This window comes from Melanostigma gelatinosum (genome assembly GCF_949748355.1).
Source record: "Melanostigma gelatinosum genome assembly, chromosome: 13".
NCBI classification, from domain to species: domain Eukaryota; kingdom Metazoa; phylum Chordata; class Actinopteri; order Perciformes; family Zoarcidae; genus Melanostigma; species Melanostigma gelatinosum.
In genome coordinates, this window is record NC_136646.1 from 3,879,979 (window position 1) to 3,903,674 (window position 23,696).

The 23,696-nt window shown below is 44.7% G+C and overlaps 1 protein-coding gene across 1 annotated transcript in view; it reads left to right on the forward strand.

The window, feature by feature from the left end:
* The window catches only part of LOC306787038 (junction plakoglobin-like), a 144,366-nt gene that overhangs the window by 111,818 nt on the left and 8,852 nt on the right, over positions 1 to 23,696 (forward strand). Inside the window, exons 11-15 of the mRNA XM_079282038.1 lie at positions 15,120 to 15,272; positions 15,526 to 15,645; positions 16,447 to 16,597; positions 18,766 to 18,887; positions 21,408 to 21,450. Of these exons, the coding sequence (XP_079138164.1) occupies positions 15,120 to 15,272; positions 15,526 to 15,645; positions 16,447 to 16,597; positions 18,766 to 18,887; positions 21,408 to 21,450 (589 nt within the window). The remainder of the gene's footprint in view (positions 1 to 15,119; positions 15,273 to 15,525; positions 15,646 to 16,446; positions 16,598 to 18,765; positions 18,888 to 21,407; positions 21,451 to 23,696) is intronic.

Sequence of the window (23,696 nt, forward strand, 5' to 3'; positions counted from 1 at the left end):
TCCGTTACCTTTTCGAAGGAACGGTGCAGGAAGAGTTTTTGTTCTGTCGGCCCCTTGCTACCCGAACAACAGGACAAGAAATCTTCAATTTAATTGACATCTTTATGAGGACCAATGGGATCGACTGGACACGCTGCGTGGGAATCTGCACTGACGGGGCAAAATCGATGACGGGGAAACACACAGGGCTTATAGCTCACATCAGGAAAGTCTGTCCATCCATTCTCTGGTTACATTGCAGTGTTCACAGGGAGGCCCTCGCAGCCAAAAACATGCCAGCTGATCTACTTTCAGTCCTCAATGATGCTGTGAAACTGGTGAACTTCATTAAAGCGCGTCCGCTAAATTCAAGACTGTTCACACTGTTATGCAATGAGATGGGCAGCGAACACAAAGCACTGCTGCTGCATACTGAAGTGCGTTGGTTGTCCCGCGGCAAGGTGTTGACAAGGCTTTTTGAACTGCGGCACGAACTTCAGCAGTTTTTTGAGGACAACCCGTTTCATTTGGCGTCCAATCTGCATGACGAGGACTTTCTGCAGAAGCTCTCCTATCTCGCCGACATCTTTTCTGTTCTGAATGAACTGAATTTAAGTCTGCAGGGAGTCAGTGTTACTTTGTTCAACACACAAGACAAGATAGAAGCTATGATCAAGAAGCTACGGTTCTGGACAAGCTGTGTGAGTGGGAATACGCTCCTGTGTTTCCCTACACTTCACGCGTTCTTGGAGGCAAACGACGTGATCATGGGTGAACATGTGAAAGGTCTCATAATTGAACACCTCAAACAACTTGCCGAGCAGCTCCGGAAATACTTCCCACCTATGGACACATCTCAGACGTGGATTCGCAACCCATTTGAAGCTTCCCTCCCTGTCCCACAGCTGTCATTTCAGGAGCAGGAGCAGCTGATTGAGCTGTCATCTGATGGAGAACTGCAGTTGCAATTCAAACGAAAGCCACTTGTGGATTTTTGGACCAAGGCAATGCCAGCATACCCAGTCCTGGCAAAGCAAGCCTTGAGAGTTTTGATGCCCTTTGCCACAACGTATCTGTGTGAGGCTGGTTTCTCTGCTCTGACAGCAGTAAAGACGAAATATCGGCAAAGACTGGATGATGTTGAGAAAGACCTGAGGCTTAAACTGTCTTCAATTGCGCCAAACATCGGAGAGCTTTGTGCGAAGATGCAAGCCCATCCGTCGCATTAATACATGTAAGTATGTGGCCAAATATTATTGTTATTATTGCTACTAGGTTACTGGGAATACTCATCTCTCACTCTCTCCCCTCCCTCTCCCTCCCTCTCTCTTGCTGCAGGCTGAGCCACCTGCGCTGCTTGTGAAAATCCTCAAATGGACTCCTCCTCTTTTATCTAAATCTGTTTCTGAGCCTCTGCATACTCTTTGTTCTTTACGTGGCTTACTGTGTTTAAGTAATTTCAAATTACACAGTACTTTGCATGGTGTTGCCTTGCTGTCTTACATAATTGTATTCCTGTATCCAGTTCAGTCCCCTACCTCTGATGATCAGTCGTGATGTGTAACTGTATTGTAATTTGTTTCAGATTAATGTAACCGCTATGGTTAATTGTAAATTAAATGTGATAATCTGCCTCTGAGTCTGTGCGTGTGTCCTCTCCATCCGTATTGCTCTTTAAAAGTGACGCCTTGTGTAACTGAAATTTATTGAAACTTTGTTGCAGTGTTTCAGGGCGTTTTCACACCCGTAGTTCGTTTGCTTTGTTCCGATTCAGGGATTAATATGATACAATGTTGCAGTTGCCCCTTTGTTTGGTTTGTGTTCACACTGCAACATTTAACAGCGGACTAAATATTGTAAACAAACGCCACGCGCGAGCAAACTGTTCTCTCATTCGTCCGATTTTTATGCGGCTCTGTTGCTTTTTTTTTTTTAAGGCGTGTGTGTGTGGGGGGGGGGGGGGGGGGGGGGGGTTGGGGGTGCGCGAACCCGGTCGGGATGTAGAAGGGGGTGCGCAGCCTAAAAAGTTTGGGAACCGCTGATATAGACACCACTTCAGTTGTACCACTGCTGCACTGAGACAAGAGTACAAGACACACACTTTTATATAGAATAAACAGCCAGAGCAGCACCCACAAACAAGCAAACACAGACACTATGACATGCATCTCCCATCATGCTTCACTTCCAAACACTTCAGCTGTGACAACACCCGCTGGTGTACAGTGTCCCTTGAGAGACAGAGAGACAGAGAAAGAGGGAGAGAGACACCGAGAGCTCCAGAGACAAAGCAGCTTGTTTGGTTTCACAAGCAGACTGAGTGACACTTAGGAAGCAACAGAGAGGAAAGACTGCAAGTAACATGAACAAAGCATACGGGCTACATCCTGCAAGCAAGTGTTGGAGGAAATGACAAACATACTGACTGCACAGCTATTTCTAGAACCTTACTACTATAAGTAGGATACATCAACAGGAGGCCATCTTGCAAATCACACCGCTACAACGCCAAATCACGCCGGGGTGTAAGGTGGGCTAATGACCCATTCAGCACTTCTTACCCAACTACTCTAGGTGATCCTACTTTACACCTGAGAATACTCGTGACTGCATCTGTTGTAACAGTATTACTGTGACAAATCTGACCACAGACAGACAAGCAGCTGCGGTCAGATATCTCACACAGTACAGATTATATCAAATCTGGAGTAGAGGGAGACCAGAGGCTGAGAACTACCGACCGTGATATCCTTCAAAAGCCCACCGATGGACACGAGTTGTGAGAATACACCGGCACCACATGAAAGAGAGGCCATTATGCCAACTGAGCATGCGTATTGTGGTTTGTGATGAGGTCAGCAATGACCAGGGCGCTTTGCTTGAATGATATCAGCATGATCCTGCTTACGGACTTCATGATCTGCGCAGCTATGGAAAACTTGTGAGCATGTCATGAATGGCCGTGCCTTTTCACGTGCCTTTTCACGTGCCTTGTCATTAAGCACTCCTTTTGGTTGATTGAAAATGAAACCGTCAAACATAAAACCTCAGGGTATACTCAGGTTAAAAGTCCCAAACAATTGTACTTGTAAAACATAAACATTTTTTTTCTCAACACTCCATAAGTCATTTGAACTGGATTATTTATTCTTTGTTTTTGAGATATACGCAGGGCGTAAAGGTGTTTGATATTATATTTGACATTTTCTTCAAATTCTTCATATCTCTAAAATCTCTACAACCTAAACCAACAAACCATAATAATTCTATTGAATGAAGAAAAATCTGACTTGAATTCTAAAAGGGGAGCGAGGGACTTTTTACACATGTCAATGACTTTCAGCAGGTTGAGGACACTCATGTAAAACACCAGCTCCATGTAACCGGAGTACACTCAACTTCTTACCGGAAGCAATATTTTTCACCATATATATATACAGTATATACATATACGTGGGCCTCGCTGCCGTACAAATCCCAGCGGCCTTCAGGGTCTACCGCGACCCTGATGCACCAGGGTACACCGCCATCGCAGCAGGCCTACCCGATTGCCGCTTAGAAATGGCAACAAGCCTGGGTTGGCTGGGTAGTCTATTTCGACAAACCCACAAGAGATTTTGCATACCGAAAAGGATTCTGTGGATCCGGCGCTTATTTCTGCAGCAATGGCGAATATAAGCGCTCCCCAGACCTACGGGTACCAGGGAAGGCGGACTTACAGAGAACTTTTCGCACAGGATGGGATCTCCAGTACGACAGAGCCATGGTCAGGTGGACCTCTCCATGGCTGATGCAGCCGGTCCTCTGTTGTCCTGACCTGTCCCCCTGGATCCTAAATACCGCTTTATTCAACGTGAAAGGCAAGACGCTGAAGTTACGGTGGGGTCCTAACTATGCTAATTATTTGCAAGACAAATATGTTGATCTTTGGCTGGGTGAGAATTTGATTTGGACCAACAGCCCGATCATGCAGCGCCGCACAGCGCTCCACGTGAAAAACAGAGAACGCTGTGTTGTTGAGAATCAAGAGATGCAGTTGTGCCGAGCCTAGGCCCACCGAACCCGGAATCGGGCTTGCGCATGAGGGATTTGCCTCCTACCAAATCGCGGAATTGGATGCACGCGCAGGTGAATCGCTCAGATTTGTGGGCTAAAGTGACGGCGCTGCAGATGGAGGACGGCCAGCCATTATACGCAGTTCTCGCTCAAGTCCGGAACCTCGCCCACCCGAAGGACAGGGAGGCGTACGTATGGCTTGGGTTGACTGCTGACGAAGACGGGGATTGCATTGGACCCCTCCCACGCCCCTTCTCGTTAGTCGTCACCTATTACAGGTGGGTGTGGAGGGGGCTGGACTTCAGCATTGGCCGACACCCATCGGTACTATATCACCGGCTCCTGAAGGGTAAGATTGTTCAGTACGACCCTGACTCTCCCCCGAGCCACAGCTCCGGCTGCACCGCTCCGCCTCCGGACCTCGTCCTACCGGTCACCACACTGCAGCTTCCCGCACCATGGATCTCCCACTTCTACATGGGAGGGTTCAAGAATTTAGGCGCTTCTCAACCTTAACCCCCGCATCATTTAAACAAAAAGGCAAGCGACTGGAACAATCAAGTAAACGACTATGGAATGGAAAACGATTATGGTTTTGCTTAATGGCTAAAGTGGTAGAAGTACTAACAGGATTGAGCATCATCCTGGCTATACTGTACCACTTCGGTAGTGTCCCTTGGGCCCTCGCTCATGTAAGGGTGTCCCACACTACCACAAAGAGGTTCGACCAGACATGCTGGATGGTTGAATCTGGAACGATCATTCTCTCCCAATTCACTGGATGGCGGAGCACCTCACACCCCAGTTGGACCTTGAGGTTGGGTCTAACGTAACCAGTCAAGTCCAACAAGGGGGTGGGACGGCACTGAACCTGACCGCTACCATCATCGCGTGGATGACTATCTGGGAACAGAAAATCAACGAGACGGGTGAAGGAGCAGATTGGGCAGGTGAATTCCAGAAGGTAATAGAGAATTCGACATGGAGAATAGATGACATATCTACGCAGGGAGCGGAGATGAAGATTATGATTATGATGCAGAAAGCAAGAGAAGAAAAAAGGGCACAGTGTAATTGGATCTACCCCGAAAACGGTGTCCCAGGCTGGTACTGTTCATGGGCATGTGTCTCATGGGCAGCGCAAGGGAACGAGGGATACTGGAAACCCGAGGTAACATATGCAGCGAGCCACCGCAATGATACGTGTTTGACGATTTTACCGGCAGAAGGGATGTTCTGGGGACACTACAATCTCACCTGCGAGGCCACACCGCCGCGACGTCCCGGCAGTTTAAAGTTAAAGTGAGGCCACTAGGTAACACGACCACCAACCACCAGCAGCACAGCATCACCAGCCGAGCCGACAATGTCACCGAGGAGGAAGAAGAGGAAGTACTACCTACGGCTCAAGAGGACAAAGAATGGCAGCCGCCGCCACAATTCAAGCCGCGTGACAGTCTTCGGAGAAATAGGAGCATGAAGTGGACAAAGGAATGTGTCACGAACAAGCTCCCTCGACTGGATAAATGCTTCTGGAATGTGTTCTTTTATTGCGAAGGTCAGAATTACTTCGTCATAACTCCGGTTAACAAACCACAGTATCAGGCTCATAAGAACATCTATCTACCCCTACCTAATGCCCAGCACGAGGAGTGGCTCAACAACACCCTGCCATGGATATGGATAACCCCGCTAACGCATTTCAAGGGGGCCTTCACGCAGGGGTACTCCAGAGCCAGCTACGGCCTTTTGGGACCAAGGACAACCGACATGTATGTACAAAAACTGCCAAAACCAGAGGATTTAATGACAGCCCCAAGAGGGGATTTCCAAAAAATTGACACTTGTGTGACCGCCAAAATGTTCAACGCTCTGAATGGAACAGAGTGTCTAGCCGACGGAGCCTCCCCGCAATGCACACTCTGGCAAGAGTGGTACCGGGCTTGGGGAACGTGGCTATATGACTGCACGGGCCTGACAACAAATCAGACGATCAAAGGTACCCTGCAGCCATGGAAAGAGGCCCACATCAGGGACGATAGCTCAACCTGGTGGGGCCTACAGAAGGATGAAGTATTAGAATGGGTGGTGCCATGTCTAACTCAATCCACAAACTACTGGGTGAAGTATCAGTACCTGGCCACAGTATACTCGAAAGAAAGAGACATCTGGCCTGGGATTTGGAGCCAACCAGAACCCTATATAGGCCCGTGGCCCTGGAAGATGGAATGCAACCGAGGAAACACGACCTGCAACATCAGCCTGGCCAGGGGACATTGTGAGACCATTGCCAGAAACACTATGGAACTCAATATGAAACCCACGTGCAAGAAGTAACCTGGAAGAAAGGACAAGACAGGAAATGGAGACGGTCAGGGCCTCTAACCAGCAGCTGTACCAACTTAATCCTGGGCCATCGCATGAAAGACAGAGTAAATGTGAACGGCCAAATCATCCCCCCAGTAACAGACCCTACAGTTTTTCTAGCTGAGGGCCACGCCTTCAGGAAGTGCCTCTGTGAGGGTAAGGAAGACAAAGGATTTGAATGGGTAGGGGCTAACCGCCTATATGGGAACGGAACGTGATGTGAGCCAGAAGAACACTGGCTAAGTTGCGGGAGCGGCCGACGAGAACACGAGTGCAGTTGGATCGAACTAACAGGAGCCTCCATGGTCGGGACCGCAACAATCGTAGTGGAAGAATTGGCAGGGAAGATTGGAGAAGGATTCACGGTCATAAGGGGCTGGATGGGGAGTTTGTTCTCCTGGCTTTGGCCTTATTTGATGATGATCGTTGGAATTGTGATCGTGGGCCTAATAATCTGTGCCGCCATTAAGGGCGGGGTAGCAGCCACTGTTGCCTCGTGCTTTAAGGGGAAGTCGAAGAAAAAAGGAGAAGTAAAGGAGAGACTCCTCCCACAGACAAGGGAGGAGTCTACCCACCTATAAAGGGTGAACCATTGGAGCGCCATAGCCATTGCAGACCCGGAACCTCAACCAAGAGCCTCATACTGAAAAAAGAACAAATTATCCTAAATAGCCAAGATGACCAATGCCACCAATACCACAACCACTGAACCTTCAGAAATGACCACCTTCGGAGTGAGTATAACTTAAGCATTCCAGAACTCCTCTGACACAGAACTCATCTGCAAGCCAGTGATCCGATTAACCGAACTGGACTTTTGGGTCCTTGAGATCATATGGTTCTTCTACTGTTGCATGGGCAAATGGTCCATAGATCAGCCGCTAAGAATACTAGCCCTAGCTGTAGGGTGTCTGAAAACAGTGATTGAAAACATCTATCGAGGATCAATGTGGCTCACCCTGTCCTGGTTCGCAACTTACCTCCTGGGGAGAATCCACATCGACTCCACCCGCCTCGGTCTAGTAAAGGCCGGAACGGTGATCATCTGGTTGGGAATCGACGTCGCTGCAGCTTTCTACAACCCACTGAAGCTGGTCTCGGCAATCGCCGAGGCCATGATGGCGGTTGCAGCACTGGCGTACCTCGTGGTCATGACCATGGCTATGAAGGAAAGAGGGCGTTGGCTCCACAAGATCAGCGCCATTGATCTTTGGGGCCTAGGTTGGGGCATAACTGTCGCCATCTACTGGGCGGGTTCTGAATCATCGATCGTTATAGCAGCTTGGCTCATGATGTATGAGCCTCTGTTTCCACGAAGGGATGGGCCCACGAGCCCAGGCCTAACACCTCCTTCAATGGTGTTGGCGTCTCCATGGCTGCATTCCCTGGCTGAAAGGCGCTCCACAAAGCACTCCAATGCTGAGAGGGGGCCTTACAAAAGAATGAAAATAAGACCACCCCCTGCTTGCTAGCTTTGCTTGTAAAAACGCGCTCAGAATGTAATAATTAATAATTAATAAGTCTTTGTGTTCAACATCATTCCAGGAGGATGCCTGCTGTATCTCACGGAGCAGATATTGCACCTATGGGAGGTAACCCCGGCCCTATGGTGCACCCAGTGCTACCTGGGGCATTTCCCGATAGGAGCAGCCAGCGGCATCTTCTGCAAGGGAAGTACCCCTTATATACCTGCAATGAATGTGGTCGAATGTATGGAAGTAGAAGCAAAGGCAAAAGTCGTGTGGAATTCCGCTGAGAGAGCCGTACCAGAAGTCCTGCTCTACACTAATGGTATGTACTGCCCAGTATATGCTAAAATCTGGGAGTACCCTGATGGCACCCGAGTGTCCACCACCCACCTCACCAATGGCCGCTTCGTCGTCATTGGGCCATGCCTGCCTGCGGTGCTGTACCGCGCACCAACTCCAGAAGAAGATAACAACGCAGCAAGCATCACGAGTGTGGAACACCGAGACGTGGGCATCCAGACGGAGACCGCAGGAATAATACCAAATCTGATGGGGATGTGGGGATACGACAAGGAATGCGGAGAGCTGGTGGAGGTTATCCCTGAGGGATTAGCGGGATATCGCGAGTCCGAAGACGACGCATCAACCAGCCCAGTCCCTACCCCAGCTTCCCTCTCCCTAGACAGCATTCTGGACCAGAATGTGATAGCCCTAGCACTGAGCATGGACGAGCAGCTGAGGGACGCCAGAGATGACGACCCCTTCCTGGATTTCCAGCCACCAGGGCTGGATGGCCTGGTGGTGATCGACAGCTGGGAGCAAGGATCAGAGCCATCATCACCGGAGGACGACGTTCTCGTCATCACCGCCGAAGGCAACGATGAGTTCCTTGAGGACTACTTGGGGCACAACGTGGCAGCCTGAGACCTCAAGAAGGGGGTGTCAAGAAGAGTTGAGCCCACAGAGCTGCCTCGGTAACATGCTGGCACATTCAAGGGAGAGTCAGGATATAAAAGCACAAAGCATATACTCAGAATAAAGTGTAATCAAGAGATAAAGTGTATGAATTATATAACGAAATGTTTAATCAATATGTAACGAATGTTTAATGCATAGAGTGATTTAGCAATTGTAATAAGTGTTTAACAAATGTTCTGTGTGACCGGCGCTGCGATAAAAGTGTTTTGTCAGAATGAGTTGGCAGAAATTGGGAACAGATGTTATGGGTGGGGTTAGGAAAAGACTGTCGCAAGAGATGAGTCATAAAGGCATGATACAGGATGAAGCCTGGACTTGTCCGGACATGTTCAGAACCCAACGCCCTCTCCAGTGGGTGGGGGGATGAGATCATGTATTGAACAAGGGGGGCCGACAAAGCCCGAATGATGGATAAAAGGAGACATTTGCAGGCAACACACTGGGATTTCAACACGGGTGCCGTCCAAGTGCACCGATGAGGAGATACGGACGATCATAACTGATGTATTGAGGACTTCGTCTCTGTTCACGGAAAGAAGACCGCTGTTCGTGGACAATAAGATATAAAGACGGAGGTTTCCTCTCCCCACTGCTCGATTCTTAACAACTGGACAACGGAGAAGACGCAGCAGCCCTAGAAAGACTTTGTACTGAGTTTTGAGGACTGTTGAACGGACTTCGCTGCGAGAGCAGGAGGACTGAGGGTCCGGCCGGACCTTCGCTCCTAACAACTCCAAAATAACCTTTTCATCGCACCATTGAACATCCAGCTCCAACCGAGCCTTCTCGGCATCTAAAACTAATGAGTGTAATCGAAGAAGAAAATTAACGAAACAAATCAATTGTAGTGACATTTTATGTGAGCTGTAGCTTAACCCTTGCAAACTAACTAAATATAACCTGCAATAAATATCTAATCTGCATTTAAAGTAAATTTCTCAAGTGCATTCATTTGCTCAGGTAGTAAAAAGTTCCTTGTGGCAGTAAAAAGTTAAAGCCATTGTATGTCTAACAACTGAGTTCTGAAAGGTTATCCTAGAGACCGAATCCACTTAACAACCCCTTACGGTTTTAGAAAGAAGTAATCCTAGCCGTTAAAACCTAACCTGGCATTTACCAACAGCACGGATCCATAAGAGGGAAGCTGCCATAACCGACGCGACTGGTGGGAGCGCCCGGGGCCAGGACTGGTCTCTCGGCCGAGCGCGCTCAGACCGGAGGAAGCAGGGTAGACGTCGGGAGTAACGGCAGTTAGCGGAGCCAGGCGAGTTCCCTCGCCAGAACACCAGCTCGACAATATTTTAATAGAGAGCTGAGTCAGTAAGTAGCCCCGTATCGGGCCAGAAGTATCCCAGGATCTAACAATATATATTGATTAGAAGAAAAAAGTCTAGTAACTTCTTTCCCATCCTTCACACTCCACCATCAAGGTACTATAACTAGCATTTCATTATAAAACCTTGTGTATCCTAACGTAACGTCATCAGCAGAGTACTGAAGAGAATGTGATTTCGCGACAGCGGCTTATCTTTAGATTCAAACAGGATCATGCAAACAATAACCTGCTGTGGTCGCTCATGGAGGTCCGCTGTTAAAGGGTTAATGTAATTATGCCACACAATTTATTGTCAATTATGAATAGTACGGCAGTAGAATTAATCAGCAAAGAGGACAATATGCAAACAATTCAACAAAAATGGTTGACAATGAATAAAAAGAGCTGTGGACACAGCGGAGAGTGCATCATAACACCACATACATGTCATAGCCTCACACTTCTTATAGAGTCAACAGTAGAATACACTTCACCAGAGCCGACAACACAGAGATCTTTCAACATTAGAAAGTCCACAGCAGCTGCAGGAACAACTTCTACTCACTGGGTGTGGCGACACGTGACAAATACATGCAGCTCTCAAATATACGCTGGGGAACAATACACACGTCTTTAGATTTGTTAGATTATCCACAATTCAATTGTTCAGTTTCTTTTAAGGAAAAATTGCGTAAAATTGTGAATATTGTAAGGTGAAGTCCGTTGCTCATCTGCTAACTTCAACGGACATTAACGGTAGTTTCTTTTCTTCTGCATCATGTTGTTGGGAATGTTTGTTTTAGTTATCTTGTTGGCTACAAAATAGAGGTGTCCCTACCTTTGCCTGTTTAGTTTTCACCACTTTTCCTTTTTCAGTATGACAAATGCAAAATGTGTATTTTAAGAGAATAGAGAGAGGTGTTGGTCAGGATGCCAGTTGCTGTAAATCCTTGTGGGTCATAAAATGTTTTCTTGGAGCTAGATCAAATGATTGATGTGTAGTTGATAAGTTATTCAATATCCTAATTTCCATACAGGTAATATGCATACCCCCCGGTTCCTTGTGGGTGCCAGTGCCTGCTGTTGTTGCTGTTTGGCTTTGCCTTAAGATCGATCCATCTCCACTTTCTCCTCTCCAGCTCTGCTTGTATTGCTTCTGTTTGGTGCATTCCCACAGGTTGATGGTGTTGATTGTGTGTGGCCAGTAGTTTCCTAGAAGGCGCCATAGACAGTGATTGGTAAATGACTGCAGCTTGTTGATGATGGTGGTCTTCTGAGTTTCTGATCCATACAGCAGCAAGGTCTTAACATTGGAGTTGAGTGAAATATCTTTGGATTTCCAGTTTAAAATGTTAAATGCCATTTTTGCTTTCCCAGTTTTTGCCTTTACTTCTTCCTCTGCTGCTCCATCCACAGCTCGAGCACTTCTTAGGTAAGTGAATTCATGACCTCTTCAAGTGTCTGATTCTCAATGGTTATAGGATTACGGCTTTTGTTGTTGATCCGGATGCTTTTGGTTTTCGATCCATTTATTTGGATCCCGAGTCTCACAGCTGAGACGTGTTCTGCATCTGTTGATGGGTATGTGAGGGTAGTGTGATGTCATCAGCAATGTCGAGGTCTTCAAGATCATCTGTAAAGCTCCACTCTATGCCGGTCTGATTATTGTTGGTGGTTTGGTTCATGACCCAGTCGATACATAAGAGGAAGAGGAAAGGAGAGAGCAAGCGGTCCTGTCTCGCACTTCAACCTTTCCTTGTGCTCATCCCTGGTGAGCACTTGGCACCGCATCCCCTGATAGGTGTTCTTGATGATGCTGATGTATTTTGGGGGGAAACCATAGTGTGCCATGAATTTCCATAGCAACTCATGGTCTATGCTGTGAAAAGCCTTTTCAAAATCAATGTAATTAACATGGAGGATTGATCCATTCTTTGTATTGCTCAACGATGATCTTGAGGGTAGTAATTTGGTCACTGCATGATCTTCCATGAAACCTGTCTGGTTTTCCCTCAGTTTTCTATCCACTCGCTTCGCAGTCTCTCCAAGACAATGTGATTGAACACTACCTGGTGTTGACAGCAAAATGAACCCTCGGCAGTGATTCAAATCCCTGAGTTCTTTCTTGATTATGATAGCAATGAGTCGTCTCTCCAGTCCGTTGGTATGTTTCCTTCCATGCAAATATTTGTGATCTGCTGGTATAACATGGTGGTTGAGGTTTAAACCTCTGCCTGATGGCCTTCTTCACTTCAGATCTGGTTTGGTGGCTCACAGATGATCTCAAGCATGGAAGTGGCTGGTGGGAACGCTACCATCTGAACAGGTCTTTTGAGGAGCTCCTGAAAGTCCACCTTTGATGTTCTTCTCAGCAGACAAAGTTGTCCCTGTGCATCACTGATCTTTGTGTACAAAGGCAGATACCCATGGATTATGAAGCAGCAAACAAGGAGGCGAAGAAAAGTGACAAACGTAACAAAGGGAATCACACTGAGGACTTGGCACAACAAGCTGAAGAAGCAGCTAGGAAAAACAACTTGAAGGAACTTCACCTAACTATCAAAAACTAGCTTTCAAATGTAGACGGACAAACACAGATCCATGAGTTCAGTGATTGAAGCGATTGAAAGCCTGGGCTTTGTTGTGCATTCATGCCGCGGCACAGGTACTCATACCGCCTGACACTCAGCCGGTTGCATCTTTTCCAGAGTGTCAGCTGAGTGCAGAGTGAAATTGTTCTTGCAGCTAATTCAGGCTCCAGTCATTTTCTCCTATAGATGACTCCTCCACACACACACACACACACACACAGATCTGCATGCATCTGTGTGTGTGTCTCAATTTCAGAACCGCTGATCCATAAGACACTAAAAGTCTCTTCACTCTAAGTCTAACATGACTCAAAACTTGGCATTCTGATGTACAAATTAAACTTGATGTTTTAGTTAAAATGTCAACTGTCACACGTCATCTGCTCTGTGCACCGCTGCCCTCTGCTGGGTCAGTCTGGCAGCAAAAGCCACATATTGTGTGGGGGGAGTTGTGCTCCGATGCTGTTTAAGGATCTTACAAGTTTTTTGTCTGAGCAAAATGCCATGACAAGACCAGAGCCAAGAGCCCGTTTGACCTGCTTACATGTTCACTATTGCGTATGTGGTGCGTCTTGGCCGTCCTGCTCTGTGCGCTTTAAACTTGGGGAACTTTGACCAGTACTTCGTGAGCACAACCAATGGCTGAAGGCTGCTGCTTGTGCTGCAATTGAAGATGGATTCTTGACGTGTGACCATACAATAACAAATCATTCATAAGACTTTTCATCTAGGGCCAATATGAGGTTGACATCTTTGGTTTTGAGTGAAATATATTACTATCAGGTGGGTTGCTATGAAATTCAAGATCACCAGAGGATGCATTTGAATGACTTTGCTGATCTTCTTCTTGCATCATCATCAGGACAGAATAAGAATAAACCCAATGTTTTGATTCACTATGCCTGCTGATGAACCTGGTAAACTGTACCTGCTACACATCAGTATGTTAGCATGCTGATCATCATTTAGCTCAAATCCCGTTGTGCAGTACAACCTCACAGAGCTGCTTATCGGGCTGGAGACTCTTAGTTCCTTTATAATTTGAATCTGATCTTATTGACCTCTCTACAAAGTCTGTGGCTCTCAGACCCAAGCTCACTGGTTCTTCTCAAGGCATTCACTTTGAAAAACACGTCACAGATATTTAGCTTTATTTTAAAAGAGGCTCAGTGATTTCCTTTAAAAGCTGTCCACTGTAGTTTCTTCCATCAAATGTTACTCAAACATGAGGAAATCGAGCATTTTGGGGTGAAATGGGCTCTTTCCATTTTGCCCCTCTCTCACACACACACACCCGCACACGCACACACTTGCTCTTGTCTCAGTCGGACAGCTCTGCCAACTCAGACAGATTGTATTAATGAACTGAGGTGCTGGAGTTGAATGATGTGGAATAGAGAAATGGACAATGTGACTTCATAGGGAAGCTTTACACATGTGGAGTTGGTGAGAGTCGGAGAGAGGGAGGAAGAGAAGCAATGAGGGTTAAGTTGTGCTACTTCTGATGTTTAAAATGATATTACATCATGATACTAAACCGCTTTGTTCTCTGCCCCTTGGCTGTCTGTTTGTCTTTGATTCAGATTAACGTTTTGTTCAGATGCCAAAACTATACTATTCTAATAGACCAATATCTTGATGTGTTGTCTGTAATGGCACCACCATTACTGCAGTAGCAGAGCACAACTCAACACATTGACATTGACAGTGCGAGATGTTTGACTTTTAATATGTTAATGTAACCTTCACTTGATTATAAATTAGATGTACTATATTTTGACATATTTAGTTGCAGAACCAGTTCAGAGGTCAAATTATTTTCATACATTACAGCATTTTTGCAAGAAAACACAGTTATTAAATAATTGCTTCCCTCTTCCACGCTGCCTGTTACTGCTGTAAAGAACATCTGCAGGCCCAGTTCATCATCTGTGCTGGTCATGGAGAAATTGCAATGACTCATTGCTACACCATTCACTACACGTATACCTGACACTGAACAGCTGGCTGTGGTACACAACCCTGTTACTCTTGCAATGTCCCCACAGGCCTGGCCCCCTGGCACCATCCAGGTCAGGTCTGAGGGTGTGTTTACATCCACCTACAGCCTGACTTATCTTATTAACTTACCTGACTTTGAGAAATGTACACATGTATGATACAGCTGGCAGTCGGACCAGCTGTCTCCTCAGCACTGAGCGAGAGGACCGTCCAATAATCCTTTCCCTCTCATCCCTGTGGTTTGCTCTGATATGATGCAGACTGCTGAAGTTAATTTGGAGACATCACATGTACAGTTGCCTTTGCGAGCTGACCCAAATAGATCTTGGAGCGTCCTGTTGAGAACCTCTGTCCTCTCCTCAGGCTACAGTTGGTCTGATCCGGAACCTGGCGCTGTGCCCGGCCAATCAGGCGCCAATGAGGGAGGCAGGTGCCATTCCACGATTGGTCAACCTACTGCTGAAGGCTCACCAGGACACACAGAGACATGCCTCCTCCGCACAGCAGACATACCAGGTCTGGACCAATGCGACCAGACACACACACACACACAGAGAAGCAATGTGTGTGTGTGTGTGTGTGTGTGTGTATTATACGAATGGCAAGCACTCAGTATGTCGTTAAACAGAGGCTTAATCTTGTGTTAGTCTTAAACAGCTGCTCAGTAATGGGCTTCAGCTTTATTAACCTTAAACACAGTTCTGCCCGGTGTGTCATTAGCAACCACTGCTGTACCGTTTGATTGACTGAATACTGTCTCTGTTCCCAGGATGGTGTTCGTATGGAGGAGATAGTAGAGGGCTGCACGGGAGCGCTTCACATTTTGGCCAGAGACCCCATGAACAGAGGAGAGATTGCCAGCATGCAGACCATACCACTGTTTGTACAGGTATACTCTCTTCAGGCTGCACAAACTACAGAAACAGACAACATTATATCAGCATCATAAACCTGTGTTCTTTCATTTCTGTCCTTCACGGTTTGCAGTGGACACTGAAAGCTGTTTGAGGGATAGAGGAGGTAGAAAGCTCCCATTGGTGGAAAACTTTCATCAGAGTCCAGAGCTGATATTTGCGATGGATTAGAATCAATAAGCAAAGTTGATGAAGAAGATGATGACTGTTTGCATTGACATGTCTGAGCAATGATCCCAAATCAGCCAAACACTTTATGCCGTCAATTGAAATAAATACATTTCAATAAAATGATAATAGTTGGTTATATTGGGCAATGTTTGAAATGTTTAAACTACGGGTATAACCTCCTCACACCACCATTAATGCGTCACTGTTAAGACTCTACTACTGTTGCCAGATTGCCAAGTCTTCCCCATATCTTGCATTTTCATCTTCATAAAAATATCCCACTTTTTGCAGAAAACACACAAACCTGGCATGCAGTTCTTACCAGTAGCACTGTGTGGAGTTTAAATGAAAATAAAGTAATGACTGAATTACAGCCGGCTAGACAATATTGCACAGCCACACCTACAGACATATCAAAGTCTCTGGGGAGGTTCATCTGTGAAGTGAGAACACACCGGCCATACAAAAAAGATTGAAGAGGAAGTACCAAATGTTTTGACAGAAAACAAACCAAAAGTATGCAAATAACCTATGTTAAAAATACACGGCAAGTCTGAAATGACAGATCCATGTGTGTGTGTGTGTGTGTGTGTGTGTGTGTCCAGCTGCTGTACTCGTACGTGGAGAACGTGAAGCGAGTATCAGCGGGCGTCCTGTGTGAGCTGGCCCTGGACAAACAGTCTGCAGAGCTCATCGATGCAGAGGGAGCCTCAGCACCGCTCATGGAGCTGCTGCACTCCAACAACGAGGGAATCGGTGCGTCTCTCTCTCCTCTCCTGCTTCACAGGCTCACCCCAACAACTATGTGTGCTCTTCTATGCAAAGCTAGTTCAGACTAATGCATGCTTATATCTGCTGCAATATAACTGTAATGGATGGACTTTTCTCAAACACTGAGTGTGTTTCCACTAACCTGTTCAATGGAGACAGACTTAGCAAACATCAGGACCGACATGAAGCAGGAGACTCAAACCTCCATCCAAGCGTTTGCTCCACTGGAGAGACTAAAAGAAGAGGCAGAAGGCTTTCATGTTGTCTGGAAATAATTTGATTGCGATGGCTGTGTGGCATTGGTGAGGATGCACATGGAGCTGGTTTAAATGCACCACTGACTCTTTATTACTAATGAAGCATCAGTTCAGTCAGGAAGACTCTCCTCTTCTATACTTCGGCTGTACTTTATTTCTCCTACATCTGCCTTTAGGGATACAGTTATTAAACCAAATGCACATATTCCACAATCTAGTTTAAACTCTTATTTGTTCATCCTCTTCATTGCTCCAAAGCATCTTCATACAAAGGTTCTTACGATATCCTGCGAAGATGTACTTCTCATGTGGAAGTTTGAGTCTGTTCCACAGCGAGGAGGCCAGAGCGCGTGTCCGGCTGCTTTTTACAGTCGACACGCTGCAATAAGAAATCTACCAAGACTGGTTTACAATTAAAAGGAATTTAATTCCACTGATGCAAGTACAGTCTTTACAGTGAAGTACACTATTTCATGAAATATTAAATCAATAAAACCCCGTTTGCAAAAAACTCAACTCAGCTCCTCAGGTATAAAACCCGTCCGTCCTCTGAGAGCCATCACGTGAGAGAGAAAAAGACTTGAAATTAAACCACCCACATCCGTTCGAAACACCTCCTCTTTCGTTTATCCCAATTTCTACTGGCTAACTTCCCTGTGCACTTCTGTAAACGCCATGACTCTCTTTCCCTGAGTTCCTAACACATTCAATGACTGTCAGTTATTGCTTAATCCCTTCTATGATAATCCTTCAGTATAAATGTTAAACTTCTGCAACTTTGGCAAAAGCTTCATGTCTCAAATTCTACTTCTAGCTACTAATCCTAAAACACTTTTATTATAGCTACTAAACACAGTTCTATGCTCAAATTTCTTACACTCATCTTTCCAACAAAAGCCTGAAATTCGTTACATGAATACAGTCTTTTCAAAATACACGTTGTCTTCATGGGAAACCTAGTAAGGTTTAGGAAAAGATCGTCGTTTGGGTTAAAATAACTACGGATGTGCCGTTACGGAAGTACACAAGTTACCTGACAAAAACATCAACGTTGGCTTCTCATTTCACTGGAGGAACAAACAACTATCGCCTCTGGGCTACTCGATGGCTGTTTGTTGGACCCACCCACCTGAGGTGTGTGATTTCAGTGGTTGTTATACGTCCCCGTTCAGGACTACATGGATAACATGTGAAATAATTCCACGGGATAACTACGAATTCCGGCGCATTATTTTTCGTAGTTATTGCTACGAATGCAGGATGAGACCAGCCTGAGCTCTCACTCACTCAATCAGCCCTGAAACTCCTTAAACACTTCATACTTATCTATAAAACTGGACTTACCCCTATGTAACCATGAAGGGGGGCCTCTACTCAGAACAGGCATCTGTGTGGAGAGACCGTCACCGCGCTGAGATGAATACATGAAACAAAGAGAATAGTTATACTTCTGTTGTGCTTCACATGGCTGTCCATCGTCTGAGCTTTGCTGGGAGCTCTTTTAGTGACATCATCTTGTTGTGTCGTCTTCCTCTGCAATGATTTAATGACATAGTGGATGATATACAGTACATTCATGTTCTTTTGCTGATTTACTTGAAATGTGGCTTATAAATGTGGCTTCATATTGGATAATCTAAACACAGCAAAGAGCAAACTGTGTGTGTGTGTGTGTGTGTGTGTGTGTGTGTGTGTGTGTGTGTGTGTGTGTGTGAGTGAAAAAAGTGTAAATCTGAAGAAAAAACATTCTGTTCATTCTCATGATCACACGTTTGCAGATTGACGGAGGAACTTAATATTTACGTGTTGGGTGAAATGCACCAGAGGGGACGGATGAGGGCCGGCCTTTTCCTTTTAATCAGTTTATAATTGATTGTGTTGTTGCCGTCTCTCCAGCCACCTACGCCGCAGCAGTGCTTTTCCGAATTTCGGAGGACAAGAGTTCAGACTACAGGAAGAGAGTGTCAGTGGAGCTCACACACTCACTCTTCAAACATGACCCTGCTGCCTGGGAAATGGTAAGAACCCTGTGTGTGGATGAACACAAAGGTTCACCTCAACACCAACCAAAGAACACACTGATGATAGGCCCCATCCATCACCATCAATGTGTTCAATAGTTCTACACGAGTGCACCCACGATTTAAAAAAGAAATGTTGCTCAGGTCATGTACATACAGTTTTTCCACACCTACAGTTATTGACATTACCTTAGAGAGTACTAACGTACTCAAGAACAAGAACTTGTGTAAAAATGAACTTCGATAAAAGTTAAATTGTTGGTCAGTAAAAATACATCCTGAGTAACTGTTATCATTTTCTTTAAAAGAAGAAAAAAATGTATGCGATTGTATGTTTTTTATATATTATAAAATGTTATATGATGATATATGAGACTACTGTACTGATCAAATATCTCTCTCTATCTCTCTATATATATAAATATATATGTCATTATTAGCATTTTGCATGACATTATGAATTATAATGACCTAGCTGTGTACATAACCTTGTTCTTAGCTGTTATTTCTTGTTCTAATAAGCACATTGTGAGACATGACATGTGTAGCATACTTGGCCAATGAAGCTCATTGTGATCCTGATGCTGATTATGGCGTGCACACTCCTTCAACACGATTCAGCTCATGTTATTTTCGAGACTTGCTGCAATATTTCCTAATCCTCACATTGCATTTGTTTTGTTTTTTTCTCCAATACACTCAAACGTGGTGTCAGAAGGCCAGTTTACCATTGGCTTGTGAGGGCTAGAGGCGGGAGGCTCAGGTGGAGTGTGACTGACACAATCCTCACATTACAGAACGTGTTACTGGCAACTCCATATATGGACGGGCTGGTGCTGGTGATATGATTGACGCACGGCAAATTTAGACAGCATAGATAGTCCTCACTTTAGACGAGGTCACACAAAACACTTAACGATAACTACCTCAACTAATCATGAATTGCAGTATTAATACACGTTTATAAAGCATATATTAACATAGTCCCTAACCATTAGTGCATATCTAAATCATTATATATATAAATGCATGAATAATCTAAATAAGTTATTAATCATTTACTAACACTTTTATAAAGGATGTTATTAGTCATCTACAACTCCTTAATACTAGTTTTTTAATACTTCATTTACAAATAGGGAATCCATCATTTATAAAGTATGAAGACTCAATCACGAAACACATAATAGACGAGCTTATTAATCAAGAATAAAACATTTATAACTGTTGTAAATGTTATGCTAATGAGTGTTAATGTAGGAACAATGCTTTACAAATGATGAATTGAGTGTTTACTCAAACTTAACTAATGCTTCATAGCGTGTAGTTATTATGAAGTGTTACAAATAACAGAAAATGAATGGGATAGGATAAAAACGTTCAACTGTGTTAGAAAACATAACAATGTAACTCATGAGCATAACACACATTTCTGGATATCATCATCTGTATGCCACCGACTCTCCCCACCTTATGAAGACTCACCGATGCATCCACACTACCCTCCACTTCCACTTCCTAGACATCTCAAACAGCAGTATGTTTGTATGTATAAGCAGTGAGCCAGTACCAGTACTGGTACTACTCACTGCTGGACCACAACTATGTTGTGTGGTTAAAAGACACACATTCTTCCAACAGGGTGTTACTTTATAATAACCATCATTATCATCAGTTTGTGTAACTTGAAATTATTCATTTACAAATAATATGTATTATAGCTGGGAAGAGACGGTAAGAATTACATTTGGTTTACATTAGTAAACTATTTATTAATAGGTTAGTGTTACACACATTGTAATATTTGATATTAGGTATATGTCTAACATCTCTACACATTATATATGGACCAGAAAATAATGATCACTATTAACAAAGTATTATCTATCGAAATAATGTTTATCATTGATTAACACAGTATTTATTAACCATTTAACAAATGATTATAATCATTGGTTATTAACGTCATTAAAGTGTTTCAGATAGCTGGTCGATAACGTTTACAAATTCAGATATCAATTTGTGATCAAGACATTTTTTTTAAATGTAATTTGATAATTAATAAATATAATTTAATTGTTAACAGTAAAAGAATGATGATGTCTGATTTACTATCGATTCAGCATTGGTCACCATGAAGTCTGATGGGTTTGTTTCTTTTTCTTCCTTTTATGTTTGGTCTAAATAAGAAACGCTTCATTTATTTGTCGATGATTCAGCGTTTTCAAAGCTATAAATTGCCTTTAATTTCACTTTCTCACCCACTTGTGTTTTCCTATGTTACAGTTCAGGGCTCATGTTGACTAAGAATTGTTTTCTATTCTATTTGGTCAGTAGAATTGGTTGGCAAGGTTGGCCTGTGTGTGTGTGTGTGTGTGTGTGTGTGTGTGTGTGTGTGTGTGTGTGTGTGTGTGTGTGTGTGTGTGTGTGTGTGTGTGTGTGTGTGTCTGTGTGTGTCAAAGCGGTGTAACACACATTGATAATGTTGTTCATCTCTGTCTCTGTGTTTCTCTCCAGGCTCATACTGCAGTTCCTTTGGAGCAAACATACCTAGCTGATGGTAAGTACTTTGAGTTACATGGAAATACTCCCAAATACACATATTTAATATTTAAGTGATTTCTTTAGGATCTCACACACTTAAATAGGACACATGACTAGTGTGGTGCAATCCTTTCGCCCTCACTCCACATCAAGTAGCACGGCGTGGTCACTGCTGTGTGGTGTCGACAGCAACTGACCAAGAACTTCAAAATGACGCCTCGTGGTAACACAGACATGACTGCCAGTCTCTGATCGGAACTCCTCTCAAAATGCATGCAATCTCATTTGATTTGCAGCAAAAGCAGCATGCAACGGTCCAAGAACTATTAATATATAAAACCATGCCTATTCTTGACGGATCAGAACTTCTGTCAACAACTCTTAGACCGTATTTATTATTTATGATGTATTTATTGACATCCTCACTCCCTTTTCCTCTCTATCGATGTACTCCACACATATAGGCAGCTATGCTTTAAGAATGAACATCCACGTTGTGACAACCAAAGCAGGAGAAAATGAGTCAATGAGAGGAAAACCAAAAATGTAAAGCAAGGATAAATGCTCATTGTCTATTTTAAAAACAGGATTCGGGGCGTCTGACATTACTTTGTATAATTTGTCAATGTCAACGAATAGGAAAGCGTTCAAGGATATTTGAAAGTGTAAAATGAAAGTGTGAGGCTATTGGAGAACACAGAAACACACTGCAACTGATACAAATCCAGTGGGGCAAGAAACAATAGTGTGACGTCATATGTGTGACGAGAAACTGAAAGTGAGCACAACTAAAATGTGGTCTTGGTCTTGTTGTACTTCAAAAACCCACAGCTGGACTTCAGATTGACACTACAGGGGAATGAAATCGTCACTGTGCTCCTCAGTAATGTCACTGCATTATAAACATGGGTAAACACACTCAAACAGCATGTGATGGTCCCATCATGCCACGTTCCCACTCCATGGGCTCTTTCTTGGTTTTCCATGAGCCACAGCTTTGGATAGTACCTGGTACTTATGTTGGTACCAACTTGTTTGAGGCTCCAAGTGAACTGGGCCAATACTAGAAGGTGGAGTCAAAACACTGCAGACCACTGATTGGTCAGAGAGAATCGTCACTGGCACGACGCTGGACATCCTGCACAAACCTGTCATTTATAGATAGCTAAGCTACTGTCACTAGCAACCACAATTCTTCTTTTCACTTGACCAAGTTTTCTATAAATGGCTGCCAGCAAAACTACATCACACACAGTTGACAAAGAGGCGTTCCTCTGTCTGGTTCAGCGAGTGCTGCGTTGATGATGATGTCACGGGAGCCTCACGCTGCATCGCTACGACCATCAGCTGAGAATCCTGTTTCCACTGAGGAGGCAAAGAAAGGGACCCGAGCAGAGCAGCAGCAGTGGAAGTGAGGCATTTGTGTTCTCCAGCAAACACCTCAAAGCTTCCCGATAGGTGGAGAGAGCCTCAAACAAAGCATGCTGGCTCATTAGACAGGAGTCCCAGGGGGACACCGAGCTGTCCGCTCAGCAGCAGACAACAGACAACACACACAACAACACGACGTTAGAATAGATCTGGACACATCCACATGCACAACAATCCCCTGCTCACATACAGGGAGATACTATTAGTGTTCCTGTCATCTACCTCCTCAACAGCAGGGCAGAACACACACACACACACACACTTGTCATGAGGCAATCATGCAGGTAGGCTCCCTGCTGTTGACAGAATGGGCCATGTGTGTGTGTGTGTGTGTGTGTGTGTGAGAGAGAGAGATAAAGCCGTTATGGAATAGAAGCAGCAGGGATGGATGGTTAGCTGTACTGAAAGAAAGAGAGAGATCAACATTAGAGGAATGTCTATTTTTACTTCATATTGCTGTTTCTCCCACTGCGGCTCTCGTTTCACAATGTCATTGACAGTGTTGTCACCAGTGTCCATCCGGACTGCAGCAAAGCACTGGCGTAGTATAGGTCTGAACTCTACTGGGAGGTATGTGTCTGAAAGTTTGGACAGGATCAGGATCATAGCCATGACTTCAGAGAGACAACAGCTACACTGGCTGCAGCATCAGTAACCAGCAAGAACTGAGAAGCTCAGAGAGCGAGAGCTCCCTTCACTTCACAGGTCACAGTTTCCTCCACTCTGGTTTTCAACATATTGACACACAGAGCTGCAGCTATAGAATAGGACGATACCCAAATCAAGCAAAATCCATGCAGTTTTAGATTCGATTAGAAAGCTTAATCCCCA